Source organism: Leptosomus discolor, chromosome 1 (genome assembly GCF_034619465.1).
Source record: "Leptosomus discolor isolate bLepDis1 chromosome 1, bLepDis1.hap2, whole genome shotgun sequence".
In the NCBI taxonomy this organism is placed as follows: Eukaryota; Metazoa; Chordata; class Aves; order Leptosomiformes; family Leptosomidae; genus Leptosomus; species Leptosomus discolor.
Window position 1 is genome coordinate 181,541,756 of NC_141391.1, and position 16,747 is coordinate 181,558,502.

The 16,747-nt window shown below is 42.9% G+C and overlaps 1 protein-coding gene across 1 annotated transcript in view; it reads right to left on the reverse strand.

Annotated features, from left to right (window-relative positions):
• RASSF3 (Ras association domain family member 3) overlaps positions 1-16,747 on the reverse strand; it is a 53,109-nt gene that overhangs the window by 1,224 nt on the left and 35,138 nt on the right. Inside the window, exons 2-3 of the mRNA XM_086472207.1 lie at positions 2,137-2,244; positions 525-792 (exon numbers count right to left, since the gene is read on the reverse strand). Of these exons, the coding sequence (XP_086328333.1) occupies positions 525-792; positions 2,137-2,244 (376 nt within the window). The remainder of the gene's footprint in view (positions 1-524; positions 793-2,136; positions 2,245-16,747) is intronic.

Sequence of the window (16,747 nt, forward strand, 5' to 3'; positions counted from 1 at the left end):
ACACACAACAAACTTCTAATGGCAGTCAGTGCACTGGGAGAGCCACGTGCACTAATGAACACACATGAACACAACACACGTGCCCATGATGCTCGTCACCTCAAGAGCTGTCTGCCAACGCAGGGTCTTCAGGTATCACAGACACCGAGGTTTCCCTTTTTAAAAGTCTGCCCTGTAACTATATCTCAGAAATCTGCAGTATGTCAGGCTATCTGAAATTTAGAGCCTGATAAGGGCATCCTAAATAAAATATAATGGACTGCAAGGCACAGGAGATCCGTGTAGATGGTTTAGTGGGTTCTCTGCTCTTTTGTGAATTACCCTGAAATATCCCCAGATCATTTACTCTCTTACACATGCTACTTTTCAAGAAAAGACAAGAAAGAGCGAGGTTGTCACCTCCATTTATCCAAGCGCTTCCACCCCGCTTATTGCAAGTACTCTTTTTTGCAATAATACTCTATTGCACAACTCTCCCCGCAAACCCCTTCACGACCAAAATGCCACAAAAGCCTAACTTATACCTTGGTCTTCCTTGTGACAGCGTTTATAAAGTGCAAACTTCGCAGGGTTGTCAGCCACAAAAAACTTTTTGAGCAAGGCCTCAATAACTTCACGAACAGTATTGGTGCTGCTGATGTGAAGGGTATTCACGCAGTCGTCGGGCAAGTAAAAAGCAGTTTCGTTATTGCTGTGAGCACACCTCCCCTGGCTCTGGGAAGACTGCACAGTGATCGGTCTGCATAGTTCCATCTGAACTTTGATGAAGCCAGTGTAAATCCCATTCGCGTTCTGCAACAGGAGGGAAGTATCGAACAGTTAAAATTAGTAATGACCAGCTGTGACATATCAGCAGAGTAGGCAGATTAAAATGGTCATGGTGAACACAATTTAAGTGCCACCGTAATACGTGATGACTCGTAGGAAAGATATTGTTGCAATAATTCAGACATTTACTCTTTCTGGTATATCTGCTGAATATTAACTTTCCTCTTAATACTGAATTCAAGGAGTATTTGGATCTCATCAAGCAAAAGGTACTACAAAGTAGTAGTAGTTTAAGTTTTCACATTAGGAGAGAACTATGAAGTGGAAAAGACCACTAACATGCATCTTTAACAACAGATTTTATGCAGGAATACAGAAATTCTCATGCATTTTAGCTGTGCTTGTCAAATTAGTCTAAGGCATTTAGATGGTCAAATCCCGTTGCAGTTAAAAAAGAAACAGAATAAATGCCGATCTAATCAACATTTCAAATTATTTGTTCCTGTTGCTTCTGAAAGACAAAATAGCAAAATTGATCAAATCTTACTGCGCTAGAAAACTTTAGGCAATCTGGTTTTAGGTGTAGTAAGTCCTGACTCGCATGCAAACACGTAACAAAAATCTTTTCAGTACATAATGGTACTTATACGGTTTAGGATATAATGGCATTCCAAAATTTCCATACACCATACACCGACAGGAATATGTAAGGGATCAGAAAATCTGGACAACATGACAACTAAAGAACAGCTTGCTGGGCAGTTAGATGTGAATTCCATCAGTACGGTCTGCAGTAGGCTGGACTGAGTCTTAGATCTGGTCCACAGTCCTTGGCAGGGAAAAGTCCATATGCATTCCACTGTCTGCACTGCCTGTGTCATGGGGGCGGTGGGACAGAAGTCTCCTCATGCTGAAAACCTGTATGACTACTCTGCAAATTAAGTCTCCATAATAAATATTGCATGCTTTAACTTTTCTCATTGGTTGAGCATCTTTATCAGAGATACCTGACAAAAATTTATCTACACAAACAAGGTAAATATATCTTTATGATTACCAGCTGAGGGCTTTCATCTGACGAACGCGCATCTTGGTGTCAACTGGAGTTTATCTTAAACACGTTTCAAATAACACATACATTTGTTTCTATTACAGTTTGGTTCAATCCATGTCAGAGCACTACACGGGTAAAAACATTTCAGATGCGAGATTTAACTTCCAGAGCTAAGAAAGAGCTTCTTACAAAGTCATCAAAACAGAGCCAGTTTCATATGTAAAATACTGAGAATAAAATGATTCAGAATGCGCTACAACGTTACAGTTCAATTGTTCTTATTAAAAATCACAGGAATCCTATGCAAAACTTACCAAGGTCATCTTTAATTTATCAGTGACAGACGAATTATAGCTTTGTATCTTCTCTTTAACTTCTTCTTTACTGAGATAAACATGAGGCTCGCTCTCCTTCTGAACATCCTTCAACAACAACAGAGACAGCAGTTTTAGAAAACAAAATAAACCCCAATTTTTTCATGACTTTGGAGATGAGCATTCTTAGTCCAAACAGTAATGATTCCACAGAGGCTCAACATACCGTAATTAGCTGTACAGCAACAGAAAGGATTAACATGTTAGGCAAATCAAACAATGCTTGGACTGAATGGAGACAGTTAAGTCAACACTCCCAAAGACACTTGTGTCCTTTTTTTGCCAACTGTTTTCATTCAAATATTTATCAGCAGTATGTAAAACGGCTCAGCTCATTTTATGGCTTGATTTGCTCATGTCAGTGCTATGCGATATTGTTAAGACGACAGTTGCAATTTTCATTAAATGTTACTTAGGGCATAAATGGGTATTTCTAAACAAACGAAGAATATATATGAAAACAGCAGCACGTGCTATCAAGTAACAGTAACAACCTCAGTGTGTGCCAACAATATTAGAGCATCCCTGCATTCCAATGTGACAGGCAGCATGTTACACACAGGGTCACCGACTACTATGCGAACCACCACAAGTAACTCTCCAGCTATAGAACGTTACACCAAATTCATGGTTTTTCCATGGGGAAGGCCCTATCAGATTTTTCAACTACTGCTTTTAAGAGCTTGCTATGGATTTTACATGCAGCAGTAAAACCAAACCCTGGAGTTGGATTTTATCCAAACAAACATTTGTTCCAAATCCATACTCCTGCAGCAAACCAGCGTTATAAATACACTCCAGTTTCTACCACTAGCACAAATGCCATATAAAGTATGAAAGTGTTCCAGCTCTCAGCTTTAATGTTTTCAGACCTCACTTACAAAGGGAGAAGCTTTGAAGAAGCCTGAAGCTTTCAGGGTACATCCGAACGCAGGAGTACACACTCACTGCATGGACAAACCGCCAAGTCACAGCGTTCTCATCTGTCCTCACAAGCACATCCCAGCGGAGCTTATCTCAAGAGATAATTTCCCTGACTTCAGCGGCCAGTCCTGTATCACGGTCTTTTGGACACCGCTCAGCACACACTTCAGTTTGCCAGAAATGACCCCAATGATGAGCATGTCTGGTGTGGAACTGTAAGCTTCTGTTTGCCAGAAAGAAGCTGCAGAACTTTTTCTGTCTCCTGATTTAAAAGCAGCTAGTTTTAGCTCTTCTGGGCTTAGTTTTGCTTTTCTTATATGGTATTTTACCAAATGACATGCTGGAGTGGACTTTTTTCCCATAGCTATAAAAAGAAAGGTGTGGTCTGAATGGAGAACTGGAAGTCAGAAACCTTGAATCCTGATCTGGGCTCAGATACTGATTTCCTGCATAACACAGAGAACATACCTTTATTTCACAGATCAGGAAACTGAGGCAAAAGGAACACCAGTAAAACATAACTCTCCTGTTAGTTCCTTAAGCACAACTCTAAGATTGTGTAGCATCTTGCACTGTTGCCAGATCCCACCTAGTCTGTTACAAAATACCAAATTACTAAATGTTTTCAGAATTCAAGTCTCTATTCTCACTAGAGAAATGAAGCTTTCTTGCCCTTCTATTTTTCATCTTCTCCCTCCCCCAAGCTGCCATGATTATGGCAGATACAGCTTCATCTAAACTGCTCATGCCCCAGAGGCTCTTACAGCTTTGCAGTGTTCTATTTGGGGGCAAATGAATAGTGGTAAAACAAAGCAGGGACAGAAAAAAAAAATTAAGTAGTAATTTTTTTTCTCTGAAATCAAAGTAAATGTTATTGCTGTTTTCATGCCTGAAATAAATACCAAAAGCAACGAACCACAGTTGGAGTCTGGAAATACGGACACTTTAAACGTTGAGTTCAAATAATGCTGTGGGAGCGGAGAGACAACTGTAGCAGTAGATACTGGGGGGACAGGGAACAGCCTGCAGGCCTCTGGCGCTGACGGTCTGACAGAGAGCACTTGCCATTTGTAGGACTGATTACAAGAACCCAAGCTTTAACGTGGAACGTTCCTAGTCTGTGTAGCTTCAGACAAGCCCCTTCACAAGGAGAGCAGCCAAGACTCATCCCTCTGAGAAACAAGCACATTGTAGAGTTCATACCTCTCCAATCTGCTAACACTATTGATACTGAGCTTCCAATAATGGACACCTGACTTTTAATATTCATCATTATTCCATTGCTGATCGTTCAAGCAGGTACCTCTCATCTACCCTGCTGGAGCTGATCGTCACCATGATTACTGAAATCATCCACTTCTATCATCATCAAGAGAAAACACTAGCCAGAAAAGAAGAAAACAGTCACCACCTTTCCTGTGTTCAAGCCTCAACAAAGACAAAAAGAAACCCACTTCACATCAACTTTTATGCACCTCAAGAGGTTTAATTTCACAAAAAGGACTTTTAATAACTACAGATGACAAAAATAACCTATTGCCTAATGGCACAGGGCAAGTTCACAAGGCTGACAGCTAGAGAACAACCTGTATGCATTATAAAGGAAAAAGAGAGAAAAAAAACTTGGTAAACAAATTAGTTAAGTATGAACAGACAGAGGATAACTTTCTCCTATTTTCATACAGGAGAGTTTTCATATACATTTCTGTTCTCCCAAGATGGCACATTTTTCTAGCAAAGTGATAGAAATTTGGTCAGGTTAGAAAAGACACAACCCCATGAGATCACTCGAGTCCTGTGGACTGCCAAGGAACCAGGCATGACGAGCAAGTGTAGCACCTCAGCAAGCTAATTTCCGATAGACTCACTCTGGTGATGCCGTGGAGTCAGGTCTGTAAGACATGTTGGAGAATACAGAGCCAAACGCTAAAAAGGCCAACTGCGTTTGGGCTGGAGGGTGCTGGAACTGATGGGAACAATGGGAGAGAAAGGGGTCAGTGACGAGCTAGAGGCAGCAGCTCCATCAGGCTGGTGGTGAGGGTGACAGGGAAACAACTGATGCCCAGAACAATGCCGGTCTTCTCATGTGTGGCTCCGCTGCAGAGCTGTGGGTCACGGGGCAGCGCCAGGGCAGCTGCCATTCCCTCGATTGAGTTAGACATGATTCCCTACTTGAACAAACCACTGGAACTTCTGCCTTCTTGCATCAGCACTGGAGGCCAGGCAATTTTGCCAAAGTTTAATTAAGCACGCAGAAAACACAGAGCCCTGTTTATGCAAAAGCCGAGTGTATTGGGTTTGTGTGGCAAGGTTTTGGTAGCAGAGGGGCTACAGGGGTGGCTTCTGTGAGAAGGTGCTAGAAGACTCCCCTATGTCCAACAGGGCCAATGCCAGCTGGCTCCAAGACAGACCTGCCACTGGCAAGGCCAAGCCCAAGCCCATCAGGGACAGTGGTAGCATCTCTGTGACAATATATTCAAGAACAGAAGAAAAAAAAAACAAACTGCTGGGGGAACAACAGCAGCAGAGAGAGGAGCGACAGAATACGTGACAGAAACAGCTCTGCAGACACCAAGGTCAGTGAAGAAGGAGGAGGAGAGAAGGTGCTCCCAATGCCAGAGCTGAGATTCCCCTGCAGCCCATGGTGAAGACCATGGCGAGGCAGGCTGTCCCCCTGCAGCTCATGGAGGTTAATGGTGGAGCAGGTATCCAGCTGCAGCCCGTGGAGGACCTCACAGCAGAGCAAGTGGATGCCCAAAGGAGGCTGTGACCCCGTGGGAAGCCCATGCTGCAGCAGGCTTCTGGCACTATCTGTGGACCTGTAGAGAGAGGAGCCCACACTGGGGCAGGATTGCTGGTAGGACTTGTGACCCCATGGGGGACCCACACTGGAGCAGTCTGTTCCTGAAGGACTGCATCCCATGGAAGGGACCCATGCTGGAGCAGGGGAAGCATGTGAGGAGTCCTCCCCCTGAGAAGGAAGGAGCAGCTGAGAGAACATGTGATGAACTGACGACAACCGCCATTCCCTGTCCCCCTGTACCACTGAGGGGGAGGAGAAATCAGGAATAAAGCCTGGGAAAGCGGAAGGGGTGGTTGGCAGGTGTTTTTAAGATTTGGTTTTATTTCTCCTTACCCTGCTCTGATTTGATAGGTAACAAGTTAAATCACTTTTCCCAAGTTGAGTCTCATTCACCTGTGACTGTAATTCCCAAGTGATATCCCTGTCCTTATCTCGACCCACGAGCCTTTCATTATATTTTCTCTCCCCTTTCCAGCTGAGGAGGGGAGGGATAGAGCAGCTTTGGTGGGCACCTGGCATCCAGCCAGGGTCAGCCCACCACACTGAGATAAGCTCCTTCATAGCATACTGCCAACTACATAGCTATAATTCACTTCTAAACAACCAAAGCCTGTGCCTCAACTAATTTTAACAACATGTATATTATGCAAACTATGAACTGAATACAAAATAAGGACTACTAGGACGGAAACATTTAAGAATAGACCCAAATCCATTCAACAAAAATGTTATACACAGTAGACAGAAACACTGTTTACTTCAATCATCATTTTCACTCCAGTTCACCATCCTTGACCATCAAGACCACAGACAGTGAACAGCGGAAGACACCTGCCACAGGAAAGGAAGCGTAACTCTATCCCACCAGAAACCTAAGCCTGAGATCTTAATGAATTATTCTGCACATACCCTTCCACCCTCAAACAAAAGCTCCAAACACTCCAACCGTACACTCACCCGGGCACACTACTTCAACCAAGCAAACAAAAACTCCTCTCTAGCTAGACACCAGCGCCTGTAGAGAAATCACATTGCTGTCACACAGACTGCAGACAGTAAATTCCACATGACTGCTGTCAGGAGAAAGCCAACCAAGGAATACCTCACTGAGTCTATTATGAACAAGAAAGCTTCAGCCCACGATGATTCACTGGGTCAGCTGCTCTCAGGAAGTACCATTAAGTAGCACACACAGATTTGTGGCACCTGTGTAATTTTTTTCCTAATTATACTTAACCAAGATGCACAGAAAAGCTCACAAGATGGTATACAGTTTTTCCCCAACTTTCCTGGAGCTGAATTGCTCTCAGTATACAGCGACACTTAACTTCTGCCACACAGCTTTGTCTAGCTATGCTTTAATTTAAAATAATTAAGTCTTCTTTGAATAGTGTACTTAGCTGGGTGGAAGAAGACTTGGCAAACTCATTTCCCACAATTCTCTTATTTCCTTCTGTACTTGTCACCTCATAACAGGACCCACTAAAAGAAAAGGCCTCTGCTAATTCTGCTTAGGTCCAGCAGATCAAATTCCACTTTGTTATCTCAGCAGGTAAATTTACTACCTATAGAAGACCTTGAGTAATCCAATACAACAGCAGAGTAACAGCAGTAATTAACTCATCTCTACCATGCTTTATAGTATGCTGTACTACGTTGCTCTTAAAATGGCCACCATAGTGGCTGAAGCCACACCTGTTCAGGGTGGGACTACTGGGAAAGCAATTACTCCAACCTCAGCTGTTTTAAACAAAGGAGCGAGGGTGTTTCAGAGGTGAGATTTATATGTTACAGCCAAGTACATCTATAATCGGTTCTTGTGACAGTTCTGCCTGACCTGGTGAGAGGAGAAGCCGCTCCGTCACCTGGTGGGCCACACAGCCCAAAACAAAAGCCGCTTCTTCCACCATGGCCCTCCTGTGCCTCACAGTCTCTACAACCCCTGGCACAGCTCCTTGGAGCCAGTGCACTGCTGAGGCATGAGAGGCAGCACGCTCCAGCCAGCCAATTCATCTCTAGGCCGATTCAGATGCAGCTGATTCATCTCCAGCTCCTCACAAAACGCCCAGCATGCATGCCTTGCAAAACTTCTATGCTGGGAATTGTGAAACGAAACTGCTTTTCTTCAAAAGTTAGGCCTGGTGACAAGTTTCCCAACCACAGAGCCTTGCGTATGTCACAGCAGCGAAGTATAAATGCAGTCAGCACAGCAGTTCACACTGTCGTCTTCTGTCAGCCAAGACCTAGATGTTGCTGGGCTTTATCAATGGCACTGCTGGGTGCTAGTGTTCAAAAAACGAATTTTCTCTATGAAACAATGTACAAACACTTCAAGGTTATTTTCATGAAAAAAATAAAAATCAAACCTAAGTTAGGTGTGACTCCTCCATCACTTAGCCATATGATATTCCCAGTGATGGCTGCCATGTCATCACCCCTTCCTCCTCCCAGCCCAATTAAGTATGTTTTTCTCATCAGAGCTCCTGGTCTCCTTCCATTCCCTGCTTCTCATGTTATCTGCTACTTCGGCAGCCCAGCACAGATGTGAAAGATAAAAATCTAACCTCAAGGAGACAGCTGAATACATAAAAATCCATATAGATTATATATCAGGGTCCAAAACACTACTTCTAGTCCGAGCTATTAACTTCTCTGAAAATGATGCTGCCCTTCCCAGCACTTACAGCACACACCATTGGCGGCCCCTTGTATTAAAGCCACTCCTCAGGTCAAGCAAAGCTCCATTTCATTCTCAAATGAAACTCCTAAGCAACAGCTGCCAGTGCGAGGGAAATGAGGCAAGTGCTTCCGTTTTTCCAAGGGGAATAGCTGGTGTTTCATCAGAGCTCATCAATGCCTCTTCAGTCGAGCTTCCTCTCCACAAAAAGAGTAGAAAATGTTTCTCCTTTATCACCTCCACCCCCCATGCACATGTCATTTATTGTATCACAGATGTTTAGAGAAGCAGCACTCTCTTTTTAACATTTATACTCAATGCAAAGCCCCTAGAGATTAGCTCAGCGTGAATCCTCAAGGAACACAGCTAAAACTGCACATATTACAATTAAAATGAACCACAAATCAAGTTGTGGTCCCCAAAAGGAAGAACTGCATCACATCTAGGACTTTCATAAAGTCCATGTCTCATGGTTACTGCCAAACCCTAGTCCTGCATGCAGCATGAAAGTGCTAAGCTCAACAGCTAGCAAGCTGCGATGGGATGAGGCTGAGAAATCAAGTTCCACAAAGACAGACAAGCCCCAAACTCTAAAGCCTGTTTCCTCAGGATCCTTGCCTTGAGACAGATGCATGGCTTCCCCAAACTGCTACTATAGGCTTCTATCTATGGAGGGATACAAGCAAGTCTCTACCTAATCTCCTATTTTCACAAAACTTCCAGCAATTAGCATCTCTTGAGGAATGGGGAACCAAGCTCCTCTTAACATTTCAGCTTGACAGAGAAAGGAAAATATAATGGACAAAACGTCAACCTATCCCAGGAACACATTAAAATATTTTTATACAAAATCCAAAGAAGCAAAGACCTGTGGGAGCTCAAGCCAACTTCTAAGCTGTGTCAGTCCCTATCCCCTGTCCTTACATTTCATATTAATCCCACACATATAGTAACCCTTGATTCAGTCAGATGAATGAAGAGGCCCTGATCTTGCTGTAAATTGTGGACAAGAATAATTTCTGAAGTAAAGCACTGAAGGTTTGACAGATGAGAAATGCAGCCTAATCTACATTTAAAAACTCGAAGTCTTGTTTAGTCATAAAAAAATGCAGCTAATGCATCCTACTTATATCACACTTGCCTTAAAGAAAGGATTTAACTAACACTGCTATCGTACAACAAAGCAGCCCAGCAGAGAATACAGGAAGGAAAACAGCGAAAGGGATTTCTGATCTCATTTGTTGCTACTTCTACAAGCAAGAACACTCTCTTTCCTACAGCCTGCCAGCACTCCCACAGGAAAGAAAGAAACTGAAACCTTGCAATCAAACTATTTTGAAACAAACATCTTGCTTCTTCCTCATCCCAACTCTCCTGAGAGCAGAGCAGCTTTGCCAGCAACAGTGATTTCTCCTTCCATCCTGGGGTAAGCCCATGCTCAGAAGATGTGCTCTTCCTTCATTTGAAAGCCTGAGAATCACCAGGTAGAGCTACTGGTCATGTTCATCTACAAACTCAGAGACAACAGCAGTCAGAAGGGTGTGGAGAATACCAAATGGGGGCAGGGTGGCCAGGAAGAAGTATTAGCATCCAAGCAGCTTCCAAGCATTACACCTTCTCACATAGCTACACCTTGAAACGTTTGTGTCCTCCTGCATGGGGTGAGGTTGCTCTCTGGGTCAGGGAAAGGGGAATTTTCTAACAGGATGGACATGGGCAGAATGATCTCTGCATCCTCTTTAGCACCTTTTGCTTTCTGCACTCTGATCCAGTTCCCACCCCTGTCAGTGGCACACAGGGCAAGGAACCAGTCCCTTCTTTAGAAAAAGATTTTGTTTTTCTAAGTGGGGTTGGCCAACCTGCATCTTAATCCCGACAGTCAGACCAAGTTCAAGAACAGCCCGCACCACGCCCTCCTGAGGCAGCAACAGAAGCAGCGCTCTCCCAGGTCAGGTGTATGGTGCATCCAGCCTGGTATTCTGCCTCCGACAGCAGCAAAAATAAAGGCTATTTTGAGCGAGCACATGAGCCTTTTCTGCAGCCTCTCTGCTGGCATCCACAAGTGTTGCAGCAGGAATTCAGAGGGCACCTCCCTTCCGAGTCTGTTCAGTGGCCATTTATGGGCCTGGTGCCTATGCATGCACATAAACCCTTTTTGAACCTGCCGACACTGCCCATCTCCACACCTCCTGTGGCAGCAAGTTCCAGAAATTCATGACTGCAGCGTGAAGAAGTACTGCCATCTGCTTTAAGCTGATCTTCTATTAAGACAGAAGATAACTTCTGTTAAATGTGTTGAGTGCCTCTTACTCCTAATATGGCAGGACGTGGTGAACCTGAATTTCACATTCAGCTTATACATCGCCACCTTCATTTTGTAAACCACGATCACACACCTCCTTTTTTTTCTTCTCCAAAGGGAGAAGCCCTGGACTCCTTAGTCTTTCCTAAGGTAGCTGCCTCATCCTCTTGGTCATTTTAGAGACAAGAGACTAACCGCAATAAGCCCTTCCTGAGATGTGGTGACCAGAGCTGCAAGGTAGAACTCTGGACACAGGTGCACCAAAGCTCAGGTGCTCTTTGTTTATTAATTTGTACACTACGTGTCTATGAAAAATCTTTACCCAAGATACCCATGATGCAAGACAGTTTCTCTTCCAGGGCACTGCTAGAGTGGTTAAAGAAATCCCCGTGCAACTACAACAGCTGATAATTCCAGCATAATTTTACAAGGTACAGGCATGCCAGTTAACAAGTAAATACTTTTTACTTTCAGACTGCTTTCTGTCTTTCCCAAGTACCACCACACTGTGTGTCCTGGCATGCTAACAGAAGCACTGAATGACAAAGGGTAAAAGTAAAGCATTATGGCTCCTGTCTGACCTCTGATGTAAACACTCAGATGTTTATATGGTGAATATTTTTAAGCAGCAGAGGAACCAAACAAGAACTCTAACTTCCCTTTACTCCTTTTAACAAATTATTTTCCTTCAAACAGAGGCAATATAAACACAGTTAATGTTCATGCACTGTGAAAGGAAGGCTGGAAAAAGGAATCTGTTTGTTGGTGACATTAACATTGCTGCTTAAGTTTCGTTTATCATGACCTCACCTCTGAAAACCCCTAGTTACAAATCCTGTCATACCCTATATGGCTGTACTTTAACTACTGGCATGCAACCCAGTTTTAAAAAGCCAGGCATCTGTTTAAAGTGAAAACCAACTGTATAAAGAGTAGTATCTGAGGCTTGGCATTAGATTTCATCCTCAAAGGCACAGCAGGTTTTATGCAGGTTTGTACTTTTTTTTTTCCCATATTATGACATTTTCGAAGCAACACATTACATGATTTAAGTAACATTTCACAGCTGTTTCAATTTTGAAAGTTTCAGTAAAATTAGAGGCAAGAAACATCACAAACAGTAAATAACCTCCTTCAAGTCTCCTCTCCAGAAAGCGTGAGTTTTGACTGCTGGCTATTTAAGCAGATAAGGGGTTTAATAAAGTAAAATGGATTACCAGCCTCTTTGTGACCTGTACAACAAAATCTAACTTTTAGCAGGCAGTTAGGAAACAACCTTATGCAAGGTATCATCTAGAAAACTAATTAGTATATCTTGAAAAAGTGGTTAAGTATGGTCTGGAACCTGAGCTATTAATACAGTTCGCAATCAGACCATTAATATTAGGACCCTGCGTCATTACCCCACAGTATTTGCGTGCGACCCTGCAATGCAAGAATCCAACATGCTTCACCTAACAGAAGGCCCAGAAAGGGTGTTCGCAACGACAACCCCCCAGGTCTTCAAACTCAGCTATCGACATTTCACATTAAAATTGGTGTTGAAAACCAACCAGCCGTTCCTGGGGAAACACAGCCCAGGCAGAACAAGCCCTGTGCCAGGCCAAGGCGTGCAGCCTTCTCCCCAAGGTTACTGCCGGCACTGCTCAAGTCCGGGGCAAGCTCAGTCATGGGCTTTGTCTCGGCATTCCCTGGGTGACGTGCCAGCTTTTGCCATGTGTGTCAAACACCATTTAATCTTTAGAGCAACGTTCCCTTCTCACGTTTGGCTGGGTAGTTCAAAGATTGTGTCATCAAATTATTTTTTAAGCCTTCTGACAAAACCTGCCTGTATCAAGAAAAGGCAACAACTTCCTAACTAAGCTCAGCTTCAGGGCTCGTGTTAGAAGTGGTGAGCCCACATCTGGTCATGGTCCCACCAACCAAGTAATTTTTCGTTTGGATTTGTTCTACTAGAAAGAAAAAGAAAAAACCCAAACCTCTTAAAAATTGCACAGTAACAATCCTCATCTAGGAAACATAATGTAACGCATTCGCTCTTCGGATATAGCCCAACCCTGACAGTTTATCACAGATACTACAAAGAAAACAATGTTGTTCAAAAAGATGCACAGTCTTTTCAAGCAAATGTGGGTCATGGGGGCTAAGTTCCTTGTTTGAGGAACATATAGTTCCCTAAAAAATTCAAGAAGTTACTGTCTCTCTCTTGGTCAGCCTGGCGCTGATCTCATATTTGAAACCTTTCTGAAGGGGAAACGCCCTCCTCTACCACATGTGCATCTCAAAACACAACAAAATTTAGGAAGTACAACTATTTTTCAAATAAAATCTGCATTTCAAAGGCCTCAAAAGCCCATAAAAATAACCTGGGAGGGGATGTCTGTAAGCAATCACTGGTATCTTTAGTAAAGTACCCATCCTCATAGCCAAAGAAGCTGAAGTATCTTCTTAGTATGTTGAAAAGGATCACAATAAAACAGCCATACGCATTTACAGTCAACTTACGTAACTGGTACTTTATATACATACACATCAAATGGTAAGAGCTAAAAACTAACTCCACCTACAACCGCATAAAGTTTCCAGTGGCTGCAGCTCTCCTCCATCAGAGGAAGCTAGGTTTTCATGAAATTAGCCCACAGGAAATATTTTTACACCAACACTACCTCTCACTGCACTTAGCGTAATTAACGCTCTACATAACTTCCACAGAAATATTAAGACAGGAACCAGTCTCTTCAAAGAGGCATCCAAATTAGATATTTCACAAAGTGCAGACAAAAGGAGGCACCCCTGCAGCCCAGCCTGCATGAAGGATTTCTTCTTTTACACTCCAGAAAATTTGTATCACCTGGCACATTGCATTAGCAGCTCACACCATAATGACTGCACTCTCCTGTACAGCCTTTTTATTAGCATGTTTTATTAAAAATAGGGTAGTATCCAAAAGATACTTCTGAAGCAGCACACTACAATCATTAGCTTTACCAACTACTGCCAGATCCGACCTGACAAAAATTCAGTTCAATATTTCAGGAAAGAAAAAAGGAGAGGGGGCAAACCAGGGAACCGTCTCGGCACCACCACTGTGTACTACTATAGCGTAAACTTACACTGACCTTAACGATAGGATTTTGCCTCTTTTTTTATATACACAGCCTTAAGAGGTCAAATGCTGAAAAATAACCTTTTAGTCAATTATTTATCTCAAGGCTGCAGCAAACAGGAATTTTTCAGTTTTCTCTACCTTCATTCAATTTTACAGGAGTTCCACTGTGAACTTAGTAAAGCTTCAGAGCTCACATTTGACTGCTCTTCCAGCAAGAAGGAAAATAAAAAGAGGAAAAGCTTGAACCAGTCTTGGATCCAACTCTGCTGCAACTCCCTGGTTTACGTTATTCTTCCCATCTTGCAGATGACGAATGCAGTTGAGCGGCTTAGAGGAGAAGAAACTGGCAGAGGCAGCGGGCCACTGGACCTTAGCCATCCAGCCCCATGCCACCACCCACTGAAGTCCACATCCTAGTGACCTTGAGCTCACGCTGCTAAGGTGGTACTCGATCCTCCGATCTCTTGCATTGTGAGGAACTGACCAACCGATTCAGCACAATTATGCCTCAAACTCATCAGCATGGTAATGATAACCTGCTTTCTGAGAGGTTTTAATCCTTTGCTTTTCTACACCCTGTTTTTATTACTCACACATACATTTAAACTAGGCTACCAAGCACTTCAGCTGTGAGCAGAGTGGGACTGACAAAAGGACAAGTTTATTCAAAATCCATATGTTCTCTAAAGAGACAGACAAAACAGACTACTACCATTATGAAAATGGAAAGCTGCCACCAACTTGACTCAACCCTTTTTGCAAAAGTACACTTGCTGCCTAGCTTCAGTATGAATTTGTTTTCCAGAATACAAACACACACACACACACACATTTATTTCTCCCAAATGAATCCAGATGCCTCAAGTTGTAGACATCCATGCTGGGACAATTTAAACGATTATTGCTTTTAGCTGCATGCCTGCTTCTCTGCTAGATGCTACCGCTACCTCAGAAACCAGTGTCAGCTGTCACGTCGTTGTCCAAGCTGCAGACGACTTCTACAAATCCAGGAGGCTTTTTTCTTAATTAGGATGAACATAGAATTTCTTCTTTTTACAGGTGAAGAAAGCCAGGATAAACAAATTTGAAACAAAAGAACTGGCAAAGGAAATTGTGGGGTTTGTTTTATTTTTGTACAGGTAAAAAAAGACAAACAGCCAGCCACAGATTATACAAACAACCATTAAACAAGTCTGCAGCATAAGTGAACTACAGCACAATAAATGCTTTACCACACAGGTCCCAACTGACCCAAACACTGTGCTAGCCTGGTGCCATGTATCTGCAGACAGTTTACACCACTATCATCTCCAGTGGTGATGTGAGCAAGCCGCTTCCTCCCCATCAACTCACAATTTCTGTCTCAGGGCAGACAATCCTGTAGTAGTGAGTCACTTCAGAATTACAAGGCAATTACTACAACCAGACATTATTTTTTTTAATGACATCAATAAGAGTGGGGTGATACCATTGCTATTTGGATAAATGCTGGCAGGACACAGTGGAGAGAGGAGCACGGAGTAGGAGGTCACAATGGGTAGGCTTTCAAGGGAGGTGTGAACAGAAGACTTTAGAACATGGTTAATAAATATCCCACTGGAAAAGCTGGATAAACAAACATTTCTTCTGAGGAAAGGTCAGGAGAACAGCAATTAGGCGGCACTGGAGAACAGGGCTTGCTTGCTTACAACTTGATACCATGGCCTGACTCCAGACACAAGTTATTTTGCCATGCTGGAGAATGGCCACCAGGAAACCAGAGAAGGGGGAAAAAGATTACATGCTTTGTTCTTAGGCAGCAACGAGGAGAATGTGTTGATTTTACAACAAAAAGTTCAAAAGTCATTCTTTTTTTTCTTTCCAAACAACTATTTCCCTGCTTTTATGGGCAGGATGTTACAGGCACAAGGAAACGCTGCTGCTACTCCACCTTTCCTTATGCCCAACTTCTGCTTCAGGAAATGTAATTATGAAGCTCACGAAGGCATGAGATCTGTTAGAGCTGATACCCATTTCAGGTGGAAGGAGAAGAGGGCCTACTAGAATTTTTCATAGAAAACCCTACCCTTGTTAATGTTAAAGAGAATAGGGAGAATCAGTACCCAATGCACCCTCTAAACACATACTCCCAGAAGACAGGACACATTAAAAAGGACGGGTCACCTTATGGACAAGCATGGGATAGGCCGAAAACAGTAGAATCAAAGTTTCCTCAAACAAACAACAAATTCCGCAAAGCAAAACCACAAATTAATGGTCTTTTATTAAAAGTCCCTGAAATACTTTCATTAATGTTTCCCGTACTTTAACAGAAAATACTACGAATCTTGATGTTTCACATTTTTGGGGGGCAAAGTAAAGTAAGCAACCTGGTATCAACTCTATTTTGACAGGGGATCAAAATGAAAGTTTAAAAAAACCCCACTAAACCCACACACCACAAAAACCATCACCCAACTGGAAACACAGCGTTTACCTATGCCTATAAACTCAAACTTGTTAAGTTACTAAACTGTACCACTATATCTTATTAGAAGTTTATCAATCTCAGGAGCCATTCTTAGCTTACAAATACACACACGCACACCTAAAACTATATAGTCAAGGGGAATCTCTTCGAGAGCTGCAGAAAAACCGAACATACCTGGAAATTCTGACAAACACAAAAGCATTAGTCCTGTAAACAGGCCAGTCAGTTCACATCCAATCTTCCATTGCGCATATATGACATATGAC